The sequence below is a fragment of the Zalophus californianus genome, chromosome 16, assembly GCF_009762305.2.
Source record: "Zalophus californianus isolate mZalCal1 chromosome 16, mZalCal1.pri.v2, whole genome shotgun sequence".
NCBI classification, from domain to species: Eukaryota; Metazoa; Chordata; class Mammalia; order Carnivora; family Otariidae; genus Zalophus; species Zalophus californianus.
Window position 1 is genome coordinate 1,427,990 of NC_045610.1, and position 20,083 is coordinate 1,448,072.

General features: G+C 52.9%; 1 protein-coding gene across 6 annotated transcripts in view; it reads right to left on the minus strand.

Annotated features, from left to right (window-relative positions):
- Window positions 1–649: 649 nt before the first annotated feature.
- RABEP1 (rabaptin, RAB GTPase binding effector protein 1) overlaps window positions 650–20,083 on the minus strand; it is a 100,313-nt gene continuing 80,879 nt past the window's right edge. For 5 of the 6 annotated variants that reach the window (XM_027625030.1, XM_027625029.1, XM_027625026.1 and 2 more), the window contains 10 exons: window positions 18,927–19,394; window positions 17,734–17,838; window positions 16,150–16,266; window positions 11,500–11,598; window positions 8,017–8,157; window positions 5,319–5,508; window positions 4,656–4,711; window positions 3,083–3,181; window positions 2,260–2,376; window positions 653–1,564 (listed from right to left, as the gene is read on the minus strand). In XM_027625030.1, the coding sequence (XP_027480831.1) occupies window positions 1,463–1,564; window positions 2,260–2,376; window positions 3,083–3,181; window positions 4,656–4,711; window positions 5,319–5,508; window positions 8,017–8,157; window positions 11,500–11,598; window positions 16,150–16,266; window positions 17,734–17,838; window positions 18,927–19,394 (1,494 nt within the window). In that variant the 3' untranslated portion in view covers window positions 653–1,462. Of the gene's footprint in view, window positions 1,565–2,259; window positions 2,377–3,082; window positions 3,182–4,655; window positions 4,712–5,318; window positions 5,509–8,016; window positions 8,158–11,499; window positions 11,599–16,149; window positions 16,267–17,733; window positions 17,839–18,926; window positions 19,395–20,083 lie in introns of all 6 variants that reach the window. The other variant, XM_027625025.1, reaches the window with a different exon arrangement.

The following is a 20,083-nucleotide window of genomic DNA, read 5'->3' on the forward strand; positions in this document are numbered from 1 at the left end:
TACAGGTTCCTTTCTCTAAACCAAGTAGCACTTGTTTTATGGAGAGAGTTTAAACCAATATTAACACGTTTCATGTGTGGTGAACCTAGAGCACTATTTCCATAATTAGTATTTACTGTTAAATTCATAATTATGACAGAACTGCACCAGGGGCCCAAGGAATGAGGGGTGTAGACCTCCTCTTGTCCTCGGGGGACAGATTTTTTGGGCTAGCCCCATCCAGCAAGACCACCCACTCCGAACCCTAAGTTGACGGTGGCTGAGCCAGAGTCTCCGTCATCCACTCACTCCCGCTGCGCGGCACCAAGCACGAGGGTCACCTGAGGACGCATCTGCGCGCGGGGCCCCAGCCGGCCGCCAGTGAGCAGAGCACGGTCCCTGTGCTTCCTGACGCGCGAGGGCGCCCGGCACCTCATGCTCACCGAGCCTTCTACACAGAGGGGAGGGGTCTGACCTCACAGACGTGGCCAGCAGCGCTCTAGCCTGGTGGCGACCCGAACGGCCTTTCCCAGGGGCCCCCACGGGCCGTATGCACGCCACACCGAGGTCAGAAAAGGGAAACAAACTAGGCATCTGTCTGGGATGATCAGAAACAAGGCGCACAGGCCCATGGACTCGAGGTGGAAATAAGCAGATTTAGAAGCTTATACTAGATGTCAGACATAGCTTGTTTTATTAATATTATTTTCTCCACTGATCCAATAACTAAACTAAAACAGTTTTTCAAAAGAGCAGACGTGCCCGTTCGGCTTAACCCTGGTACCTGTGGGCCCGCAGAGCGCGTCCGGGGAGGGGGGCAGAAAAGTGCTTCCGCGGTCTCTTGTGCTTTTCCTTGAGCCTCGGCTTCCAATGCAGGGCGCCCCGCCACACTCAGTCCCACAACTGATTCGGCGCCTGCATCGGTGGTGTCACCTCCGTCCTGTAGGTCTCAGGCAAGTCTCGGTCGCATTGAAGGTCCTCCCACGCAAGATAAAATGGTAAAAAAGAAAGAAAATGCACTGAGCTGAGCAATACACTCCCTAGCCGATGGCCTGCTCGCGAACTTCATATTTTAATATAAAATACTCATACAGCACACTACACCTCTGTCTGCTAGCTGAACACGGTTACTGGTGAACTCGAGACAACAGAAACAGGAAAGGCTCTCTTCCAATATCTAGGAACAGAAAATGTAATTCCAAACACGATTGGGATGTTGCTTTAAAGGCAGGAAAACGGATAAAGCAGCACTTCCTCCGTCACCGAGCGGACCCCACCCCCCCCCCGAGTCCAGTGTGTCCGTCTGTCCCCACGGGAAAGTCCTTGCGTGCACGTCTCCCACGCCGCAGCGTCCTCTCCCACCGGAAGCAAGCATCGCTCCGGGCTCCCTTTCTTGTGGCTTCTTCGGTTAAGAGTTAAATAATTAATGTTGCTCTAAGAGGAGTTAAAAACCCAGGGTGCAGGCCGGCGTCCTGCTCGGGTGTCATGTCTCGGGGAGCTGGTTGATGTCCGTCAGCTTGGTGTCGTTGAGGATCGCCCGGATCCGCTCCAGGGAGCCCGCCTGCCGGATCCGCTCCAGCTGCACCTGGGAAGTGACACGGAGTCAAGTGCGTGCGCCTCGGGCCCGGATTTTCCCGAGCTGGGTCGGTCTGGCAGACACGGGGCCCGTCAAAGAGCAATTCGCAGGCGCCTGGGCGGCTCAGTCGGTTGAGCGACTGCCTTCGGCTCAGGTCATGACCCTGGAGTCCCGGGATCGAGTCCCGCATCGGGCTCCCTGCTCAGCGGGGGGTCTGCTTCTCCCTCTGACCCTCCCCCCTCTCATGTGCGCGCTCTCTCTCTCTCTCTCATTCTCATTCTCTCAAATAAATAAAATCTTTAAAAAAAAACCAAAGAGCAATTCGCTCCCCAGGGGCTGCTGTGCGACAGGCCCAGGCTAAGTGCTGCGACCGCGGCATGGACGACCCCCGACCCCGCAGATTCCACAGCTGAGTTCGGGGAAATCGAACCCGGAGCTTGGAGGGTTCTGCACCACCTCCTGAATGTCCCCACAGGCGTCCGTCAAGGGCCAGGGCAGCAGGCGCACCACAGCCGGGCAGGGGGGCGATAAGGCTCTGCGGGGAGGACCCCGCTAGGCTGGGCCTAGGCTGGGCCTCGAAGGGAGGGGTGCGGGGCGGTGGCTCAGGGGGCGCTGAGCGGAGGGAAGGCGGTGCTGCGGCCAGCAGGACCCAGGAGAGGAACCCAGCGCAGGCAGCAGCCTGGCTGGAAGGGTCCTGTCCTCACCTGAAGGGTCTGAGAAAGCTTCACGAAGTCTCTCTGGACTTGCTCACTGACATCGAGCTCCGTCTGCAGCCTCTGAGCTTTGTTCTTCTCTTCGAACATTAGCTGCTCCACAGTCGCCTACAAGACAGCTTCCGGTGAGGAGCAGGGCCCCGGAGCCACAGGCCCGGGAAGCCGAGCTCTGCGTCTCCGCGACGACAGCCGCGCGGAATCCAGCGCCTCCCCGGGCACGGCTGCCTGAGCGGCCCGCTGGCGTCCTCCTGAAATGGTGCGAGTACAAAGCCACCCACTGCTCAGCTCACCCCCAGCGGCCCCGGGACCACGATTCGTCAGCATTTGCGGGGCTACGACTGGAGCTACCGCAGCAACGGCGACAGGCCAGCCTCTGCCCCGGGCGGCCCCCGCAACTCCCAGTCCACCCGGCAAGGAAACCCTTCAGTAGGAGCGCGCGGGAACCTTAGGACACAGAACGGTCCAGGAACACGGATGCAGTGTCTTTATCCGTCAGTCTGCGCACACGGCTCGCGGGGACCCGTTCTCGGAACCAGGCCCCGCAGTCAGCCTCGCGCAGGCTGCTCCTCACTGGGCTGACCTCGGGCCGCACGTACTGGGGGGACGGGGCCCACGGCGGCTGAGAGCGAGCACTGCTTCGGGCCGTGCGGGGTGAGCTGACTCTCACAAGGTCCTCCCCCCCACCCCCGCCCGCGGCCAGCCCGCCAGCCCTCGGGGGACGCTGCTCCAAGCCGCCACGTCCTCTCCTACACAGGCAGCATGCGACCCCGTGTGCTTAGCGCTACTTTTATTAAATTACCAATAAAAATATCACCTTAGCAGCAGCCTCTCTCTTTAACTGTTCCTCCAAAGTGATTTTCATCTCCTGGAGGCCCTCGAGCTGCTGAGACTTCTCTCCCAGGGTGGCCTCCAGCTGTGAAAGGAAGGGAAAGCCGAGCTGAGAAAGTGCCTGGGGCCTGAGAAGCAGCCCCAGGCCCTGGACGCCCGCGGCCACGCTGTCCCCACCCTGTCCCCACCCTGTCATCGCTGTGCGCCTGCAGGTCAGGCTTCAAGACCCCCTCTTTCTTTCATCAGACATCCATCAGGTCCCTACTAGGTCCCGAGACCCAGGGACGGAGCAGTCAGGAGACAGACGTGTGCTGCAGGACCGACGGCATGTGAACACGGAGAAGCAGCGTTTAATTCTGCCAGAAAAGCTGACGTGACACTGACCCCTGACAGAAAACTCTCCAGGGGAAGGAGAGGGTGGTAAGGGGAGAAGGCAGGAAGATACTTGAGCGGGGGAGCGCGTGGCTCTCGGGACTGGGGTGAGTCCCGGCCGCACCAGGCTGTGCAGGCAGATGCAGGAGAGGCCCCGGGCCGGGAAAACGGGCTCCACCCGGGGGACGTCGGGAGCACGGGGTTTGACAGCGACAGTCGTGTTTGTGACCTAGTAATTCTGAAGGACCACCTGGGCTTCAGTACGAAGAGGAACTGGAAGGGGTGCGTGTTGGAGGCAGAGAAAGACATCAGGCTGGTGCGGTACGCGGGGCGAGCACTGACGTCTGAGCCCAGATGGGGGGTGCACGTGGACAAGAGGGGGCGCGCTCCGGAGCGGGTGATGTCTGCCTGGGTGGCCAGACTGTGCGGGGCTGTGGAGGGACCGGAGGCCGTGCAGTGCCACCGGGGACCCCAGCACGTTTGCGGAGAAGAGATCAGGAGGGGACAGCTGCGGGCCGACGACCGGGAGGGGGCGGCGACAGAGCAGCCGGCGGACGCAGGCCATCCCTTCCCTGCAGGAGCAAGAGCGGGCCGGGAGCGAGGGGAGGGCGCGCAGCGAGGAGCCGGGACACTGAAGGCGGTCGTGTGGAGGGCGGGCGTGAGGCCGTCACAGCTGAGGGCGAGGGGCACGGGGAAGGGGCAGCGGACGGGCACACGGACGGACACGCGGTGCGGCTCAGCCGGGGCCTCGGCAGCCCGGGGCAGACGGACAGAGCCCATGCCCGCGGGCGTGTGGAGGCCGCGAGAAGAGACGAACAGCTTTACAAGGAAAGACGGCCGCCCCGCGGAAGCCACGGACAGCGAGAAAACACGGTGTGAACGGGGGGCTCGGACGGCCGGGCCTGTGGGACAAAGGGCGCGGCCGGGGGGGGCGCAGGTCACGGGGTCGGTTGGCAGCAGTGTTGATGTCAAGAGGACCCCAAGCCAGCAAGAAACATCCCCTCCCGTTTGTAAGAGACCCCGCCTGCCTGTCCCCCCACCACAGCGGGCACCCGGCGCACGGAGCAGGCCCGGCAAACGCCGCGCCCGGGCAGCAGGCAGACGCTCCCGGAGGGCGGGACGGGGCCTGTCTTCCAGGAACAACTCCCAGCTGTGGATGGAACTAGCGCGACCCGCAGGAGACTCACCTGTCCCTTTTCTACTTTTATTCTCTCTAGTTCAGCTTTTAGGCTAGAAATGGAAGCTGGAAGGGAAAGAGAAGTGTCAGTATTCGCTGATTATTCTGCATTGGAGCTCTCTTCGTTTACACCCCTTCCTACCATAAGCTCGATCTCAAAGGATGAAGAAGCAGTCAGACACTGAGCGCGGGAAACCAGCGCCCCTTTCCCAAGTACCCCCAGCCCGCCTGCAGCAGCACGGAGCTCAAGGACGGGCGAGGCCACGCGGCAAGTGCGTCCTGCACCACGTCGAACTCGGGCGGTGGGGGGGCAGCCCAGCAGGGCTCTGGGGACACTGCGGGGTCCTGCCAGGAGCAGCCAGCGCCACTCCCCGAAATAGGGGATTTTTGTCGTTTTTAAGTCCCAATTAAATCTGAATTTACTCTGGATGTATCAGAACATCGGAAAAGCCCTTCATTTTTCCCTAGACCGCCCCTACCCATTTTCTGTCTTCCACATTCCAAAACCAGACAGTACTGTTTATGACCCCAAAATCGGCCCCCACCCACGACCCGCGTCCCCGCCCACTCCTCCCGGCCCCGCCCACAGCCCGCGTCCCCGCCCACTCCTCCCCGGCCCCGCCCACCTCCCCGGGACCCTGCACTCCGCCACGCAGCTCGGCCGCGCGCTCACCGAGCTCCTCCTTGCAGTTTTCTATCTCCAGCTGCAGGGTCTCCTCGAGGTTCTCTTTTAAGCACTGCTCCGCCTGGATCTGCTCCTTCAGGAACAGGATCTCGGCCTTCAGCTTCTCCTCCGTGTGCTCGGCCGCGGTCCGCACGTGCACGATGCTCTCTCGGTATTTGAGGACCAGCTCCCGCAGCGCCTGCACCCGAGAAGCCAGGGCGCACCGGGTTTGTGGCGGCAGAGGCCATGAGAGCCCCCCGACATTTTCCGCCGCCAGACTCGCGGATTTTAAACGGTGCGGAACCTAAGACGGAGCGCCAGCTCCTCAGGGCTCCCCGCGATGACGTTCAGCGTGGCGCGGAAATAAGACCTTTCCAGCCCGAAATGTGCGGTTGGACTGCACGTCTCTCCCTCAAAACTGGCTCGTAAGCAGAAAAGAAAAACGTTAAGGGACTTGCCGTGTGGGAATCACTGTGAAGGGCTTCGCGGCTCCCACAATCTGCCGTGAAATCTGGGGCTGCTAGGGGTGAGGACCCAGAAGGCGTACGCTCCGCGCGAAGCAGGCGTGCAATCGGAGCACGAAGCGTACCTCCTCACACACTGGCATTTGCTAACGTCGGCCACAAGCGAAGTGCTAGCTGGGCCAGAGGCCGGGGCAAAGAGCGGCCTGCCAAGGTGATCCCGTTTTTCTAGTTTAAATCCTATTTATTTCCCTAAATTTTGGTTGTCTTCTTTAAAAAAAATCCAATCCTATCCTAAAGCACCTCTAAGGTAAACGCTGGGCTTCGTAGGGAACTACCAGGTGTATGTAAAATCAGTAACAGCAAAAAAAAGAGCCATGAGAAAACCGTGGTAAGGAAAGCCTCCGAAGACTGACTCGGGAGCAGGTCTAGGGGTCAGGCCTCAAGGCCGACTGGCGGCATCCTTCAAGCATTCTAGGAAGTGTGGTCAGCCCAGGAATTCAGTCTAGGAGCCGGGGAACGAGGATCCCACGCCTGCAGAGAACCGCTCGTCAGAAGGTGGCCGTGCTGGCAGCACTCGAACTCTCAACTCCCTCTGCCGAGATCAGCCACCAGGTCACAGAGGGGAGCACCAGCGGCCTGCGCCGAGACACGGGGTTGGGAGGGCAGGGGCAGAGACGGGGTGCTCGTGGCAAGTCAGCAGCGTGGCCCCATGAGCAAATTAAAGCAAAAACCAGTAGTGATGTTAATATGTATTCAGGAATAAAAAAAGAATGAGGTCCAAATTGCAGAGGTCGGATCTGCAGGGACAGGACCAGGGAAAACTGTTACAAAACTGTAAATTTCTGTAATGTTGATTTTTAGATAATTAACTATAATATTTTTTAAAAAACTGAAAGATCTCACAAGTAACCTCTATTTTATTTTGAAAACTGCTCAAAGAAGTCTCTTCCTTGCCTATACTGTTTAGTCTCCTTAGGTTTAGCCTCAGATGCGGTTTGCTGATGTTGAAGGATTTGATGATGGGGCAACACGAGGGTGGGGAGGGCCAGGAGATGTGAATGCGCCAGATCCGTCTGATCTCAGGCCCAGCCAGTACACGGATGGGAGACGGTCAGGAACGTCTCTGGGAAGCTGGTGGTTTCACAGCCCAGATTCACCCCATGACAGAGGAACAGAAGTGACCCGACGTGTCACAGAAGTAAGGGCAGGAGGGTGGCAGGTGCCATTCACCCTTTACAGTGTGATACAGAAAACCAAGCCTGGCAACCCCTTCACACATTTCATTTCTGGTGCACTCTCAGTCTGGTCCTGCCGGAGTCACTCACGGACCGATTCGGCCAAGGATTCTCGGCACACTGAGAGCGCGAGTGGCAGGAGGGAAAACACATAAACTAGACTTTCTCAAAGTTCAGAGCTTTTGTGCTTCAAAGGGCACCATCAAGGCAATGAAAAAGACAATCCACAGAATGGGGAGAAAGATCTGCAAATCGTTTCTCTGGTGAGGGACTTAGATCTAGACCATATAGAGAACCATATAACTCCACAATAAAAAATAAATAACCCAATTTAGAAATGAGCAGAAGATCTGAAAAGACACTTCTCCGAGGAACATAGACAACCGGCCAGTAAACACACGGGAAGACGCTCAGGGTCAGCTGAGTGAGAGGTACAGTGAGGACGGGAGAAATCCTCACGGGCCCCCGCAACTCTGCTCCGAGGTCTCTCCCCCAAACTAACCCGAATGTGCACATGGATGTTTACACATGGAGACACCCCGAATGCCCAGCCACAGGCCGGCGGGTAAACAAAACGTCCACGTGGCCACAAGAAGGGATGGTGTTCGGACGCTGCTCTACAGCACCGTGACCCTGACAACAGTCGGCTGTGAGGAGGAACCACACACAACCCACACGTAGGCTTCCAGTCCCATGGAAGTCCACAACAGGGCGATCCACAGGAGGAAGAGAGGTGAGCAGTTGCTTACGGCAGGGCGGCGGGGAGCAGGAAGGGGAAGGGGCTTCTTTCTGACGTTATAAACATGTTCTGAAATTGACTGTGGTCACATCTGAGAACATACTGAAAACCACTGGACTGTACACTTTACATGGGTGAATTATTTGGTGGGTGAATTATTTGGTAAGTGAATTCTATCTCGATAAAGCCTGTTTTAAACCGGAATTGGCTGGCAGCCATTTCAGAAAATGTATGTGTCTGCATCTTTGATCCCGGGTAAAACGAGTTACCTCCGCAGCATCTGGGAGAACGAAGTCTTCTGCTTGCTGCAGGGCCACATGCAAGTTATGCTTCCCCTGCAGACTGTCGTTGTCCTTCTGTAACCTCGCCAGCTCTTCTGAGACCTGCTCCCGCGACTGCATCAGCACCGCCTGAAACGCAAACGGTAATCACAGCCACACAGGAGGGTCCAGTCTGCTGAGAGCTGCCCCAGAGAAAACCCAGGTCGAACCAAAGGAGGGCCGAGGACGGGGGGCGCATGATAACGCCCTGTAGGACTGACAAGAAGCCGCCCAGAGACGCCTCTATCTGCAGTCTTCTTCTACTCAAGGAGGCAGGCAGGAAGCAAGCCTCTGAGCCCATTCTCCACGGTCTCCATCAAGAGCTTCAAAGTACTGAATCTCTTCCCCGATACCTCTGTATCTCCTGCGCCGGCGCAGCAGGACTTACAGCAAATGCAGCACATATTGCAAAACAACCCGTCTCCTCACAGCACACATTCACCAGAAGCAGGGAGAGCGAAAGACCACCTCCTTCATACGTGCGTGCGTGTGTACACAGAACATACATATATATGCACAATCAGCTCAGGATCTCTGTGAGTGGCCCAACGACCCCAAATACTGGAAGTCATCAGGAGGATCCATGCTTAGGACCCACAGGACACCTGAGCAGCTCATTCTTAAAATGGGACAGGCTCCTACCTCTACATGCAGACGTGCAGTATAATTTTAGGTAATGAGAATCTGAATCAATATAAAAGTTATTCCCGCTAATTTGAGTGTACAATAAAATTCTACAAAAGTGTTTGACTTCTGCTAATTTTTAATACTCAATCGTTTAACTTAAATGTATGTATAAGTGTAGACGACTCACTGCTCCAACATTCCTTTAGCAGCTGCCACGCCGTACGAGGCATTGTGCTGCACACGGGGACACAGAGATAAGAGCCAGAGCCTCCGCCCGGAGAAGCTCACAGGGCTCAGGAAAGTGACAACCCAGGGCAAGTGCAAGCGCTAGGACAGAGAACGGGGCAGCAGGGTCAAAGGACGCAGGGGTTCTGAGGGGAGAGGCTCAAGGTCATTTCCCAGAGAAGGTGATCGCTGCATCCTGAAGGACAGAAAGGCTGCTGGAAGGCATGCAAGGTCACACATAAATTTTGGTTAATTTTGCTGGCTCTTATCTTCAGACCAGAATCAACTGTGTTTTATGCTCACTTTTAACCCATTTACAACAAACAATATGTTAGCATTCCACTCTCTGGGACATGAAAAAGGGGGAAAGAATAAAATGTACATAGTTGCTACTTTCGTAAAGACAAAAGCACAAGGATAAACCAAAAATAAATTAAAATGATCATACATGGAAGGGGGTATGGAAGAAATCGGAACATGTATCCATTTTTATAGTTTTGACTTACGAACCATGTTACATGTTCCAAAAAAAAGTAAATCAAAAAAGAAAAAGGAAAATCCGAAAATGTAATACAAACAGGAACAAATGCAGCTCACCACGTATCAAACTAGCAACATAACCACAAAGGAAATAGTTAATTCAAGTAACTTTGGAAACACAGCAGGCTGACTGTAAATTCTTAGCTGGGATACATTCAAAGAGCAAGAGCTACAAAGAAACACGGAACCTCACTCAATACTTCTGCTGTTGGCAGCACTAAAGTGGTCGCTTGGGAACTATGGTGTCCCTGCCCCAACCAAGTGACAGGACTGAGCACCCCCCTGCTGCTCGGAGCCCCCACTGACGTGCTGCATCTCTGTACCGTGGGCGCCCAGACCTCTAACCTGAACCAAATCGCGCAGGAGTAACCAGACACATGATCCTAAGAGGCAGCTGGTCTGGGCTCCACAAAAATGCTAATGTCACAAAACACCCCCCCCAAAAAAAGGGGTGACTGTTCTAGATTATTAATAGAGACTAAAGTGACAAGACAGTCAAAAATAATATGTGACCCTTGACTGGTTCCTCCATCAAAAAATCAGAATAAAAAACTGAAACCACCTCTACAAACAGCCACGCACTTTGGGGACCATGGTCACATTTTAAGGATGGAGTAGAATCACCTCTCTGTTCTCAGGAAATGCATGCACAAATATTCCCGAGTGGCACAGAGTCTGCAACTGATTTCCTAACGGCTCAGAAAATACACACACACACCCACAGATGGAAGAGATGGAGAAAACACAGCAGTACACATGAAAATGTGGCCAAATACTGACCACTGATAAGTCTCACTGAAGACGTTAGGAATGTTCAATCCATAAGCCACTCAAGATGGACATTTTTCCAAAGACACTGTTGGGGAGATGCTAAGATCCCAGGCATGGCCATAGCTGCTCCTGTGTGAAGGGACAAAGAAACGGAGTCCCTCTTCCTCGCTACAAGAACCTTCGAAGATCAAATCAAGAAGACGGTCGGGCAGGACCCCAACCCTACTCTGAACACTTCTTCTGTGTGACGTGCAACGCATTCGTTTTAAGTGGAGTCCACTCGGAAGTGTTGGCAAAGGCACACGGGCTTGACAAGGCAAGCAGGGGAGAGAGGAGAGGGGGGAAAGGAGCTAAACACTGAAACTCTGTCGGCATCTAGCAGTGATTTTTACACTGACGGTTATCATTTCGTATTCTCTGATCAATGAAAAGGTATGGAAGTCCCTGATCAATGATTAGAATGAGATGCTCCTCAAGAGACCAGGGCTAGTATTTAGGGATCAGCTCAAAAGACACTCAGACGCTGACGGGCTGCCGGTCAAAAACAAACCATTCCCATTCCCACAGAGCCAGAGGCTTTCCCCCCACCGTCGCTGACGGAGCTGGACGAGAGAAAGCTCTGTGGGATCATCCCAGCAGGGCCAACTCTGCCATCACCTACAAAGGGTCATCAGGTGTCAGGTTCCAGCTTCGAGGAGAAGGAAGAACAGGCAAATGGAACAAGCCTGGTGAGGAAGGAGGCTCCAGTCTGGGGAGCTCCTCGGCAGGGGTCCCAGCCAGCTCTTCTTCCAGAAGCTGTCTGCCCCGTCCCTCCCAAGGCAGATAGCCTCCAGAAGCCCCCCGCGGCACAGCGGTGATGGTGCACATGTCAACGCCTGTGAGGCTAATGAGGCTACTTTCAATCAATCAGCCGGTCAGGAGAAGTACAAGGACGGTTCAAAAGCTCCACCTGCGGGGGCTTTGGGAGATTTCAATGTTCGCCTTGTATTTGGAACCAACTATTAGTCAACAGTTTATTCTGTTGAGGTTGCCCAAATCAGAAAAGTAAAGTACGTTAAAGGTGAGAGTGTTTTTTGGTTGGGGGGCAGGTTTAAAAAACAAGTGAGGTCTTTACACAGGTTTGTCCATCACGAAGGCTGCTTCGGCCCCAGACAGAGGAACAGTGGGGCCAATGGGCCAGGGAGACACAGTCATAGCAAGGAGGGTCTCACGACCGAACACAAAGCAATCTATTTAACACGGTTAATGCTAATTTAAATGTTAACTTACCATCTGCTCCTGAACATCCCTTTTTGCCTGGGAAAACCCCTGCTGTAACTCTTCAAGTAAGATCTCAGACGCCTGGGCTCTTAGGACAAGTGCAGAGATCTTAAAAGACAAAAATGCACATAGACAATATCGTTAGGAAGCTGGTGATTCTGACACGAACCCTTCCATCCCCTGCTTATTTCATGTCCAGAACTGATGTCTTCTTCCTTCATCGTAACCCATCATCACTCATTCCACAGACGCGTGTGCCTCTGCTGTGTCTCAGCCCTTCACGTCACATGGGGCCGGCAGCAGAGGTCCCCAGGGTCGTGCACTGCCGTACACGGACGGTGCCGTATGGATCTCTAGACACAGATGTCAATCCACATGGCCTACTTATGTTATCCTTTAAGGAGCTTTTAGAAAAAAAAAAAAAAATCAATAAAAATTTTGAACTCTGCCCACAAAAAAAAAAGTGCACAGTGTAAAGCATAAATGGATCTTCTCTGAACTAGTTTCCTTCCAAAATGATTTTCTTAAAAGCAATGAACACATGATTAACGTCACTGAACTCTCAACTCCCTTAGTTTTAATGTTTCTGAGAGGGGTCCTGTGAGAGTTGGGGACTCATACATAACAATTATAAAATAAGTCAACACCCATGTGTTTGGACATTGAGAACATGATTATTGCCAGTACTCTGCTCCCAGTACTGGCAGATCAGGTCATGGGACACAAACTTCCTGTTGAGAATTAGGAAAACCAGACAAAAATATGAACGGTATCTACTTGAAGGCACTGGAGAACAGGGCAAAAAAGATTCACAGAGCCCCGGACCAGACGGAGGCCGTGTGGAGAGTCAAGAGGCATCGGGAACAGCTCTTCCCTAGAAGTGCGTGCCAGTTCCAAGAGAAACACACGTGACACCACGAAGCTGAGAGCCCCAGGGTGGGGTGGCAGACATGAGAGTCCAGGGCCCACGGTGCAAAGGGAGCCTGGGAAACACGCTGCACCGTGGACTGGGTCCCCAGAGGGTTAGGGAAGACTTTAACCTGATCTTTGCAACTTTATATAATCTCAATTCCTGTGGCCGGATGAAGGTGCTCCAGAATTGTATGGCCCACTAGTTGCTTGCCTCTCATCAGGAAAACGGCTTTTTTTTTTAAGAGTTTTATTTATTTATTTGAGAGAGAGAGAGCACGAGCAAGGAGGAGAGGCAGAGGCAGAGGCAGAGGGAGAAGCAGGCTTCCCGCTGAGCAGGGAGCCCGACGCGGGACTCGATCCCAGGACCCTGAGATCACGACCTGAGTCTAAGGCAGACGCTTCACCGAATGAATCACCCAGGCGCCCCAAGAAAATGGCTTTATATTATTTCAACATTTTCACATATAATGTCTAGCACTCAAGTAAAAATGCACAAAGGATAAAAACAAAAAGAAATAATAAAAACAACACAGGTAATACAAACAGATCTAAAATGAATCCAGATTTGTGAATTATTACAGACTTTAAAATGTCCAGAGATTTAAAAGACAGAATTTAGAACTACCAGAGAACTGGAAACAATGGAAAGTAACCAAAAGGAAATGATAAACAGAAAAAAAATCAATTATCTAAGTTAAAAATTTCAATGGATGAGTTTTAACAGATTAGACCCATTTGAAGAGAAAGTTGGTGAGCTGTAAGACACATCTGAAGAAAATAAAGACAAAAAAGAAAATACAAAAGAGCCTTAAAAAGCCATGTAGCCACAATGCGCAGGTGTAACATATATAACTATTGGAAGAAATACCGCCAACCCAGTGGAGCTAAAAGTAAGCCAATGCAGAGACCCTGTAATCTACTCTGAGGGACGCTCCAGAGAAATGAGGCCACATGTCCACCGAAGACACACACAGGAGCATTAGAAAATGTATGTGCACAAAAGCCAAAACTAGAAACGACGCAAGTGTCCCCACCTGCACTGGATGCATTATGCCACATCCGTGTAACAGAATGCACACAGCAGGGATCTCTAACCACTGATGTACCCAGCAACATGCAGGAGCCTCACACACAGAAGAATCGAATAGCCCAGATGGGGTGACAGGATTCCCCTGAACTTACAGGAAGTTCACGAGTGAGCGAAACAGTGTTCGAAGTCAGAACCCCGCCTGCCTCTCTGTGCGGGCAGCTCTGTCCTTCAGCAGGACACAGCGCGATGTATCAGAAAGTCTGTATCTTGATCCAGGTGATGATCGCCCTGGTAAATTTTTTCACATGTTAAAATTCACCCAATTTTACACTTGAGATTTACGCACTTTACTGTACGTAATATCTCAATAAAAGCAAGTTTTAAAAGATACATAATGGCTGAGACTATTCCAATTATGATGTAAGACATCAATTCAGAAATCTAAGAAACCCTCTGAGAATCCCAAACAGGAGAAATATGAAAAAAATACATCTAGGTACAGCACAGTAAAACTGCTGAAAACAAAAGCCAAAAAGAGCATCCTTTAAAATAGCCAGGGGAAAAAATAACATTTTACCTAAAGGAGCAACAGTAAGACCGACAGCAGACTTCTTATGAGAAACTGGGAAGCCAGAGCAAACCAGTAACTTCCAAGCGCGAGAGGAGAACAGTGTAAGTGCTCAGGATGCCACAGCCGGCCAAGTATCCTCCTTGGATGAAGGTGGAAATAAAAAGATGTCTAAATAAACAAAAATATGAGAGAGTGGAGACTTCCAAGATGGACGAGGCCCACAGCCGCCTTTCTCTACCCTGATTACAACTAAAAACTCTGGATAAATCCAAAAGCTACCCCAGGACTCTGAAAAATAAGCAAAGGCAGGCAGCTGAGAGAAGGGAGTCACCAGGGGAAGAAGCGACTCACCCAGGAGTGAACTGACTGCTCACGGGGGGCTTTCCCACTTCCGTGGCAACGAAGACCGAGACTCTGATCCCAGCGCCAGGGCAGGGTCCCCGAAGCGGAAGAGCGGGGGGGGGGGGGCGTTCTTGGGGACGAGGGCTAGAGAAGGTGGCATAGAAACGGACAAACGGACCAGTTGAAGAGAACAGAGTCCTGAAACTGACGCCCCCCACACATTCACTTGATGAATGACACAGGTGACCTTGCAGAGCAGTAGGAACCTGAGTGGCACGGGAACCGGCTCTCCATACAGAAAAATAAAACTTCACCCTTGTCTATACAGCCTCTAGAGCAAAGTCAGTTCTAGATGGATTTTTAGATATAAATGTGACTACAAACAATGAAGCTTCTACAAAAATATATAAAAACATCTTTTTAACACCAGGGTAAGAAAATATTCTTTTTTAAGATTTTTATTATTTAGAGAGTGAGTGAGCACAAGCACATGAGCAGGGAGAGGAACAGAGGGGGAGGAAGAGGGAGGGAAAGAATCTCAAACAGACTCCCCACTGAGCTCAGAGCCCAACGTGGGGCTCAGTCCCACGACCCTGAGGTCAGGACCTGAGCCGAGATCAAGAGTTGGATGCTCAACTGACTGCGCAACCCAGGCGCCCCAAGTAAATATTCTTTTAAAAAACGGAACAAAAATCACCAATCATAAAGAAAAGATGGATAAATTTGACTACATGAAAGTCAAGAACTTCTGTTCATGAAAAGGCACCATTAAAATAATGAAAACATAAAATACTGATGAGCAGACGTGTGCCACACAAGTCACCAAAAGGCTCTAGTACAATTGTATAAAGAGCTTCTCACAAATCAGAAAAAGAACCAAAAACAGATAAATAAAACAAAGACTAGACAATCCAATAGAAAATCAGCATAAGACTTGAGAGGACACACACACACACACAGATAGCCACGTAACCCGGGTGGTCTTCAGGGAAATGCAAACGAAGCCTCCGTGAAGCACCACAACCAGCTACCAGGACGATGGGCCCACAGGGACCCCCCGTGCGTGCTAGTGGGAGTGTACATGTGGACGACCGCTGTGGACACTGTCTGGCTTGTTACCCAGTTATGCACGGAGTGCGCTCTGAACACCCCGACCCGGGCACGGCACGTGCCACAAGACCCATCCGGAAACTTCACAGCAGAATTACTCCGCATATGTCAGGATGGACAGACTGACAGATCCGCACACGGTTCAGGCGCACGACAAGCACGGGGAAGCAGCCAGCGCCCCAGCGTCGGGTGAGAAGAGCCTCACGACGCCGCATGAGGAAGACCAGACGACACACGCGGACTCAGCTGATGGGGTCAGAAGCCAGGGAGGGGCGGGCCTGGCACGCGGGCTCACGCCCTGCCATGCGGTCCTGACGGGGACGCGGAGGGGAGTGCTGGTGTGCCGGGTCTGTCCTGCAGGTCTGAGTTTTCTCTGTCATACATTTAATAAGTCCAGGGGAACTTAAAAAGTATCACTCCTGTTGGGAAGTTTTTTGTGTGCAGCAGAAAAACCTACTGAAAACAAAAATGAGAGCTTGCTGACATCCGTTACGCAGTCGTTTACGAAGTTACTCCTCAAAGATCTGTGAGGCCGACAGCAGGCACAGATCCGGAAGAGATCTTTACTCCCTGAGGGAAAACAGAGCTGCCGGGCAGGCCCGGGGGAGAGACAGGGCTGTGACTGCAGAGCCGCCGGCTCTGGGCCGCGTGGGCGTCCGGGCGGGCGGCGTGGGGGTGCCCCGGCCCCGCGTACCTGGTGGCCGGCGTCCTGGGCGCTGCGACTCAGAGCGCCCTCCAGCTCCAGCCGTTCTCTCGCCGTCCCCTCCAGCTGCTCGTTCGCCTGCCTCAGCATCGCCTGCAGTTTCTTCACCTGCGCAATTGTAAATGCCAATCGGGACAAGTTCCTGAGGATTCTTTCGTTCATGGAAAAAAAAAGCCCTAGCTCCAGAAATGTTAAAAACCTCACCTTTCTTCTTCCTGATCGGTCAATTCAGAACGAATGACCTCATTCGGGGCCGGAGCCGTGCTCTACGGTTAACAAACCCCTTCTCACGTACGTTACCTCCTCCGAGAAGGTCTGCTCTTCTGCCTGGTCCTGCGGGCCGGGGCACCGCCCCCTTAGTCTGGGCTATCCTCGGCCTCCAATCTGCAACCCACACTAACACTATGATTTTCTCTAAAACAGAAGTCAAATCATATTATTTCCCTACTTGGAGCTTCTAAACGTGTCCCACAGTCTTCAGGGCAGAGCCCAAACGCCGTCCACAGCGCCGCTCCCTCAGTGGTCTCACGCCGGCCTCCCCCTCTAGCGCTCTGCCCCCTCCCAGGCCCCCCGCCCAGCCCATGCGCGACTCGTGCTTCCAGAACACAGCGGTCCCCTTCATAACTGCTCCTTCGCGCACCTTTCCTGTCCTTGAACACCCTTTCCCACTTCTCCTGATTTTTATTCCAGCTCTAAAACGAACCTAGCTCAAGCGCTGCCTTCCCTGAGCGCACAGTGAGGCTATACACGCCCCCCTGCACCTCTAGATATTTATGTTTCCAGCATCTACAGAAACTAGTACATACGGAGGAAATGAAAGCCAATGGCATTTGAAAATATTAAGCCATCATTCTAATCTGCTTACTTTATTTTAAGGGAACTAAGGGAACAATCTCTACAATAATCAAATAACAATTCGGAAATATAAAAAAAAATTTTCCTTCTATATCCGTTCACAAGCCTACTCTCCTGAAATTCCACATTCCCTAAATGTTCTCAAGGAATCCATCATTAGACACTATATTTGGAAAGGTACCTGTCAATCTCTGCATACAAAATCTACCAAATCTTAATTTCTGTGCTCCTGAAAACTAACCTCAATCAGTTCAACAGATTTCTGACAAGAAGTAGGCAATAAGCAATGAAGACTCTAAATAATGGTTAAGATGATATTCAACTAAGCTTTGCCCAGTCAGCTGCTGCAACAGTACCCCTCCCGTCCGTGAGGCCCCGCGTGGGGGAGCACTGTGCACAGGCGCACGCTCCTGACCACGTGGCCGGCGGCCGCGGGCAGGAAGAGCAGGCAGCGAGATCCGATGCCCCGGTGCTCCTGGCCCTGCGAGAGCAGAGCCGGCCTGCATGGTGCTAGACGAGCTAACCAAGCCCAGACAGAAGGGACAGAAGGGAAGGTCCTGGTGTGCCCCCCAGGGATGCAGCTGACGCTGCACAAACCGGCTTATTTCGTATTTCACACAGATATACTTCACCAAGCAAATGGGAGGGAAGAAGCCATTATTTCTGTGCCTCCGGTGAGAAGGACAACATCAGCAGTTTGGCATGCCAAAAGAAACTCACCTGGTCTCTGGTCTCAGCCTCCTGAATCTGAATCCCTTGTAACTGTTTCTCATAATTGGAGCACATATCGCAACGTCTACCAAGTTTATTTCCCGCGTTATGTACCTGAAGGCACCAAAATGACCTCTTATCAGGCAGAACAACATAATTCCACATCGCATACTTGAACACATGCAGTCGTACCTACGTTACTCAGAGGAGAACAGGGACGGGGTAGACAATGTCTTCAGAAATTTATGGCAATATAGGGTTGGATTCTAAGACGCCATAAACGCCAATACAAGCACGACATGAAACAAGGGCCACGAGATACGGCACTGGAGGAAAACACGAGGCCACAGGTCCCAAGCCGAGAGCCACACACTGTGAGTGAGTACACCACCAGGAGAGGGGCCTCGGCCAGGAGCAACCAGCACCCACGGGCCAGTGCCCCGGCTCCAACCACAAGCCGCCACCCCATAAGCTACACGTCCTGCGTGAGACCAAGGGGGGGGCGGCTGCTGTGAGGCTTCGTCTGCGGTTCCACTCACTGCTCAACAGTTCCTTCAGGAGACGTGGGTCCCGTGAAAGAAAGCACTGCGAGTCAGAGAACCTGGCCCCTGACCCCCATCTCCCTGCTCCCAGTTCCCGGGAACACCTGCACAACTCCCGCGGCCTGAAGCAAAGCCCTCCCCTGTAAAGCTGGGGACAATGGCACTATCATCCTGAAGCCGGAACACAGGGCTGTGTGAACCCGTGAGCCACTGCGCAAAGCATAAAGCTTAGCTCCTAATCCTACTTCTGAGTTTGCACACACGCTTAGGAGGAAGATGAACCTCTCTCTCCCACAGTTTCTGCCCCCTCCTTACACGGACGTGCTGGCTCATCGACTGCTGACAAGCATTTGCGCTCCAGCTCTCCAGGAGAGATGTACACTGAGATTGGAGACAAGTGCACAGCAAACCAAATTTAGACTCCTCCAACATAAAGCTGCCTGTGCTCCACTTCAGGTGGGACTCCAGGGGGCAGGGGGAGGGGGGGTTCACAGCCAGTGTGATCGGCCAGTCAGTTCCCTCCCCGGCCACAGCCACCTGGACTGGGAGTCACGTGTGTGCAGGGACTCCAGGGGTATCTCGTGAACCGACAATAAATCCCACAGCTACCCGCTATCCTGCAGAGCGAGCGAGAGAGAGGAAGTCCGAAGGGCAGCTCACCTCTTTCTGCAGGAGGTTCCATTCGGTCTCACTGACCAGGCGGTAACCACTGGGGGACACATAAGCACTTTCCACGCCCTGGGTGACACTGGAGAGGAGAGATGCGGTCTCCTCTTGCTCAGGTGTCATGGCCTTGATTGCTCTCTCCTGATCTTTGGTTAGCATAAACCCACTTGGCATTTGCAGTGACCCAAGGGAGGCAGTATCAAAGTTCTCAGACACCGAATCTGCTCCAACCAACGGTCCAAAATCTGATTCGTCCAGGTTTCCGGCAGATTTTGCTTTGTAGTTATAGCCTAAAGCTTTGGATTGCAGTGAGCCTGAGGTTCCCAAGCTGTCGGTAGACTGTGCTCTCCTGAGTCCGTCTTTAAACATGTCCGTGTCCGATTTACCGAACGGGTCTCCAGACGGCAACAGTAAGTCCGCATCCAGCGAGTGGACTGACCCGTGGGTGCTATCTAAATGCTCCTGAAATGTGAAAACACACGTGGCCAAGTCAGACGACTCTGTACTTCAGAGACAAAAACGACCGTATCATAAACATGTTTGCCACATGTTACATACGATAATCCTGAGCATGTTCCCTTCCCATACTCACTGAACAAACGTTTACCGAGTGTCTTCTATATGCTGGACACTAAGCCAGGCGCTCAGGACACGGCTGTGAGCAAACCCTGACCTCAACATGTGTGCAGTTCCATGAAAAAAGCAAGCAAGCAAGCAGGCAGCTAAAATACCCTATGTGACGAGATGACAGGCTAGAGCTCCGTGAATGCTCTGGGGGCTCAAGGTGGGGGCTTGAGCCCAGATACGGGGTCAGGGAAGGTCTCCCGAAGCCCAGTGCCACGTGCACCAAACGTGAGGTGCTCCTCGTCCGCCCGCGCGGAGACGTGCACCCAACCCCGGGACCAGAAGTCTTCAGACCGAGGCCAGAGAGGAAGCACCACATAATGATAAAGTCACAACAGCAATTTGGAACACCCATGATGGGTCTGCAGGACGGAGGAGCTGAGAACAGAGCCCCAAGAAACACCAATTCCGTCCACTTTGGGGATGGACGGAGGAAGGAGTAGCCTGAGTGGAAGGGAAATGAGAATAACGTCGAATGCCGGAGGGTGTCACAAGCATGTCAAGTGGGTGCAGCAAGTAAAAAAACA